At 58.1% G+C, this 5,459-nt stretch overlaps 1 protein-coding gene across 1 annotated transcript; it reads right to left on the reverse strand.

Annotated features, from left to right (window-relative positions):
• Window positions 1-3,344: 3,344 nt before the first annotated feature.
• OLFML3 (olfactomedin-like 3) lies at window positions 3,345-5,096 on the reverse strand. The gene is made up of 2 exons (XM_009331966.1): window positions 4,802-5,096; window positions 3,345-4,344 (listed from the first exon to the last, which is right to left on the reverse strand). The coding sequence occupies exons 1-2, from the start codon at window positions 5,094-5,096 to the stop codon at window positions 3,560-3,562; spliced, it is 1,080 nt and encodes a 359-aa protein (XP_009330241.1). The 3' UTR covers window positions 3,345-3,559.
• Window positions 5,097-5,459: the final 363 nt, after the last annotated feature.

The raw sequence follows: 5,459 nt of genomic DNA on the forward strand, positions 1-5,459 counted from the left end.
GGGGCTGGTGGGGCAATTAACACCTATTCATTAACACCGGTGCTAATCAGCACCGGGGGCCCTGACAATCCCACCAGCTGTGGCACAACCTTTGCTTTCTCCTAATGGGGTTGATAAATATTTAAACAAGAAAAAAAGAAATCAATAAACCCTAGCAGGAGATGAACTCTTGCGTTTGCAAGCGGCAAAGCCTGCGTGGTGCCTGGTGGGGGTGGCCGGGGGGGTCGGGGCAGGAGCCCATAGCAGGCGGGGTGAGCCTTTCCATCCCACGGTAAATACGAATGCCTGTCCCTGCGTCTCTGCTGCTTTTCTCTGTTGTGAATAATCCTCTCTTCTGTGGGTTATTAGGCAGAAGAGCCGCTCAGATAGGCTTCCTCTGAGGTCTCTCACTCCGCGCAGTCGTCCGCTAAGCTGGATGATGGCAGAGACTCATCTCCAACGGGACGAGAAGGTGCCGAGAAGGGCCGAGCCCATCCTGGGAGGCAGCGCGGGGATGAGTCCTGCTCCCCACACCCGTGCGACAATCTCCTCCCCGGTGAGGGCAGCTGCCGTGCGGGAACCGGGGGCTCGCTGGGGTTTGCTTGGCTCCTGCAGGCACCCACCGACTGTGCGGGACCACAGCGAGGGAGCTGCCGCTCTTCACCCAAGCCGCCTTCAGCCAGCTCGGAGTTGAACTGCTTTTAATGATCAAACATGTGATTTTTGCCTAAGTGTTTGTCAGCAAATGAAGATAATGCTGTTCTGCTTTATGGGAGTTATTCCAAGGATTAATTAGTTGATGTTTCTTGAAGTACTTTGAAGATGTGGAGTGCTAGATAAGTGCTGCGCTTTATAAGCCGATCAGGCGCTGCAGTTATTTTTCCATTTTGCTTCTCATTCCCAAAGTGTGTGTACAAAACAAATTCCACATGAGCATGTGGTTACTGTAGGCACTTGTCATGTTGGGGCTTTGCTGGGTGGCAGCAGATGCCCCCACCTGCCCTCATACCTGCCATTTACCATGTTAGTACATGTCCCAGAGGACAGAAGCTGGACGCTCCTGGCACTCGCAGGGGGCCCTGCCGTGCCCCTCTTCCCCACCCTCCAGCACCCCAGTCCATGGGACATATCCCCGCTGGCACAGGTGGCAGCGGTCACCCCGAGCAGGTGGCAGCATTTGGGGGTGCAGTGAGAGACCCCCCCCATCACTGCTTGCAGGGATGTGAGCCAGGGCTGACACTGAGCCGGAGGGGGCTGCACCTCTTGGGCAGCCCATGTAGAGCGAAATCTGTTTTCCTCCTGTTTCATGAGCAGTTTTCTGGCAGTGAGTAAAGCGCAGGGTCTCAGCTCTTCTAGAAGGAATGTGCATGTCCTTTTGGACAGACTAACCTTTGCGCCTGCTCCTGGCTGTTCCCTGCAGCTGGGGCTCCCGAGGGGGACCCTGAGCAGTGCAGGCCAGCCGCCCAGCTACGTGGGCTTCATGCCCCTCCTGCCACGGCAAGGTGAAACCTAATGAGCAAGATTTTCTAAAGAGATTAAAATACTTGATGAACCCGTGATGCTCAGTACAAGCAGGACTCTGACAACTGCTGCCAGTGGCTGTACCCCCATCCCGCTCATGCCAAGACAAGCACCGGTGTCTCAGGGAAGTGAGTGTCAGATTTTGCAGGACTTGTTTCAGGTTAGAAGATGATTTCTGGTGCAGAATTGTTACTGCCCCATCAATTTTAATTCAAGCTAGAGAAATCATTAGCGTAATTATTTACAACTGTGCAATTTCTGAAAATTATATTTCTGTTACCATAGTTATTGATCTTGAAAAGGGCTATAAATTAACTTGACAGTTCACATAGTCTTTCACACTTGGATAATTTCTCTGCTTGACTTGCACTGTGTGTTGAACTTTCAGCACCATCCAATTACAGTCATTCAAAGTGTGTATTTAAACATTTTTCTTATGCAACCAAAAGATATTTTAATTATAATACAGAAGAACTTGAAGCAAATATTGTCACCTCCACGTCACAGGACAGCTTGCCTTGAGGTGGGTGCAGGGGGGATGCCAAAAGCCCGGCTTTATGGCAACGTGGGGGGTGGTGTGGCTGCGCCGTGACTCCTGGAGGGCAGGTGGCCCCTGGTGGCAGTGGTGCTCCCCGCGGGGCCAGCACCTCCCCGGGGTGCCTGGGCAGCTCCATGGCCTCTCGCCCTGGAGGAGGGCCCTGTGCCAGCACGGGCAGGATGTGACCCTCACCTGGCCAGACCAGCTCATGGCTTCAAGTGTTCAGCATTTGTCCCCAGAATTGATCTCTGATGGGGAAAAAAGGGATGCTTAATGACACATAAACACCTCATAATTCATCCTCTGTGCTCTCAGGACACTGTGACAGGAACAAATCACAGCAAATCTGCGTTTCTGGGGAGCCCACGGCATCTCTGGCCAGAAATGGGCCAAATCCTGCACCCTTCAGGGGTGCAGTGCAAGCGGCAGCGTGTGGGACAGTCGCTGCTGGGTGACATGGCGGGGACTGGAAGGACGTGGTGTGGTGGTCATGCGAGGCTGTGGCCGTGCCTGGCAGGTGCCTGCTGCAGCCCCTGTCCCCGTCCTCGGGGACAGGGGTCTTGAGCCCTGGCAGTGCCGGAGCTGCCATCCCAAGGGACTCCCAGCGCCTGCCCTGTCCTGCCGCATCTTCTCTGGGGCGCTGCCACCGTGGGGCCGTATGGGGACTCAGCACCGGTGAAACAGGGACGGGAAGGGGCTCAGGGACCCAGGGCCTTACGTAAAGGGTTTGTGGCAATCCTGCGGCTGCAAGGGGAAGACGACTGTTCTTCATTAGAAGTGAACTTGGAAAATCAGCAACATCTGGTGCCTGCTGGGTAGGATGCCTCCCCGGCATGTAAGGAAAATCTCCAGTTGTCCTCTGAGATTATGGGATTTTGCTGTTTGCTCACAGTTTTGTACACGCAAAACAGGCTGGCCCTGGCCAGGCTCAGAGGTCCCCTTGCTGCAGCAGAAGCCTGCCCAAAGCCTCAGCTTAAATCCCTGCCCAAAGCCCTAGCCAAAATCCCTGCCCAAAGCCCCAACAAAAATCCCTGCCCAAAGCCCCAGACCAATCCCCCAACCCAGCCCCCTGCCCAGACCCCCAACCGGAGGAGCTGTCTGCGCTCGCTGCTCTTGCCAGCCCTGCATGGACACCCCACCCTTGGGAAGTGTCTTTTGGGGTGACTCTGGAGCAATATGGAGCTCATGGCTCTGGCAGCCTGGCCCCATTGCCCCGTGCACCCCCCAAGCAGGTGGCTGCAGCTCGCTGCATAGTATTTATTCATTATATCACAGAGAAGAAAATCTCATTAAATTAGTCCAGGTTTCTGCAGGGTGGTCCTGGGCAGGGACGCCTGGTGCAGGTGGGTGGAGGGTGGCCAGGGGCGGGGATCCAGCATTTCATCATTTCACAGTGATGGGAGACAGGGCAGAGACGCCGTCCCGTGCTGGGGCCGGCTGTGCCCCATGGGGCGGGATGGGCAGAGCTGCGCTTGCCCGGGCGGGGTGGCTGGACGTGAGGGGATGCCCTGCCGTGGCCCCTCAGACCTCCAGCTTCTTCTTCATCTCCATGCGGTAGATGATCTGGTAGCCGTCGTCCCAGGCGTAGATCTGCCTCTCCCGGGGGCTGTACTTCATGCTGGAGTGGGAGCCGTAGCGCTTGGGGAAGAAGACGAGGGAGGCATCCTCGGGGGCCAGCGTGCCACTGACGTCAAAGACGCACTGCACGCGGGAGCGACTGGGCAGGCGGGTGTTGTAGACCACGTGCAGTGCCCCGCACACCACAAAGGCGCCCTCGGCGTTCTCCCGTGGGCACGGCGTGTCCCACATCTGCTCGATGTCCAGCGAGGTGGGGTCCAGCTTGGCCAGGCATATGTTCTTCTCGTCCTCCTTGGTGGCATAGATGGCCCAGAGCCCCTCCTCGTCTGCTGCTACCTCGATGTAGGTGAAGGGGGAGAGCCCGAAGACAGGGATCTGCTCCTCGGCCGGGAACACCGAGCTGTCCACCACTGTCTTGTTGGCCAGGTTGAACTTGATCACCTGGAAGGGGCCCTGCTGGCGGATGTAGTAGAGGTGCCCATTGTAGACAAGGTGCCCTGTGCCCACCCAGGGGTAGGGCAGTTTGATGCGGGCAGCTTTGCGGGTGGCAGAGAAGAGGGTGAACTCCCGCATGCGGGGGAAGACATACACCGTGTCGTTGGCAGTGCCGTCGAAGACGTAGATCTTCTCAGAGTTCCCTGCGGCATCCTTGGTCCAGAGCCCCGAGGTGCTGCCGAAACGCTTCAGGATCTTCATGGCTCTGACGCTCGCGATGGTGTCGCTGCAGTCTGCAAGAGTGGGGCAGCTGTGAAAGCCTGGAAGCCACCCGGCCCTGCAGTGGGGACTGCTCCCACCCCGCACCGAAGTCACACAGGTCCCACTGTGTCCCACCCCAGCCCTCAGGCAACTGCCTTGCAAACTCGCTGCAGAGGTTGCAGTGCTGTCTCTGGTGGCATCGAGAAGTCCCCTTGTGTACCCATGCCGCAGGCAGGGGAGGCCACCCTCACCCCAGCCCTGCCCCAAGGGCTTTGGAGGAGCCCAAAGCTCTGGCCTGGGGCTTGGATGCGGCTCCCAGGCAGCTGCAGGGATGTGGGGTTTTGAGCCAGAGACACCTGAGAGATGCTCTGCTGGGACGTAATGCCACAGCATGCGGCCGGGGGAGACTTGGACCTGGGTGGGCTGGGAAGGCCCGGGGTAACCCCACACCTGGGATCATCTCTCCAGGGAGCCACGGCAGCCCCTCACCTGTCAGCTTGGTGTACTTCTCGTTCTTCCTCTGCTTGGCTGTGGCCACCTGCTTCTCCATCAGCGTCTCGTCTACCTCCACACAGGGCGGTGCGGGGTTCTGTGTCTCCAGGTAGTCTACCTCACGCTCCAGGCGGTCCACGCGCACTGCTGCGCTCTCTGCCTCTGACCGCATCGCCTCCCGCTCCTTCTCTGCTGTCTCGAGCATCCCCAGCACCTGGTTCTTGAAGTCCCGCAGCTCCGTGGAGTAGGGTCGTGCCAGTGAGATCCTCTCCTGGGGCAGCCAAGGGGACATTGAGGTCTCTGCACTTCACAGCCCATCCGCGGCAGCTGTCCCACTGCCTGCACATGGCTGTGGGAGTCCCCAGGGCCACACAGCACTGCAACCCTGGTGCTTGTGTCTCTGGGTCCCATCCTGCCACGCTCTTGCACCTGCGATGCTCCTGTACCCACAATGCTCCCAGACCCGCAATGCTCCCTCTCCCATGATGCTCCCAGACCCGCAGTGCTCCCAGACCCATGATGCCCCTGCTCCCATGATCTGCCTGTCCCACGGTGTTCCCATTCCCATCATGCTCCCATGCCTGTGATGCTCATGCTGGGTTGTGCAGGGCCCTGGCGAGGTGGGGACTGGGGCACCCCATGCCAGCTCTGCTCT

This window comes from Pygoscelis adeliae, unplaced genomic scaffold, assembly GCF_000699105.1.
Source record: "Pygoscelis adeliae isolate BGI_AS28 unplaced genomic scaffold, ASM69910v1 Scaffold189, whole genome shotgun sequence".
Taxonomy (NCBI): domain Eukaryota; kingdom Metazoa; phylum Chordata; class Aves; order Sphenisciformes; family Spheniscidae; genus Pygoscelis; species Pygoscelis adeliae.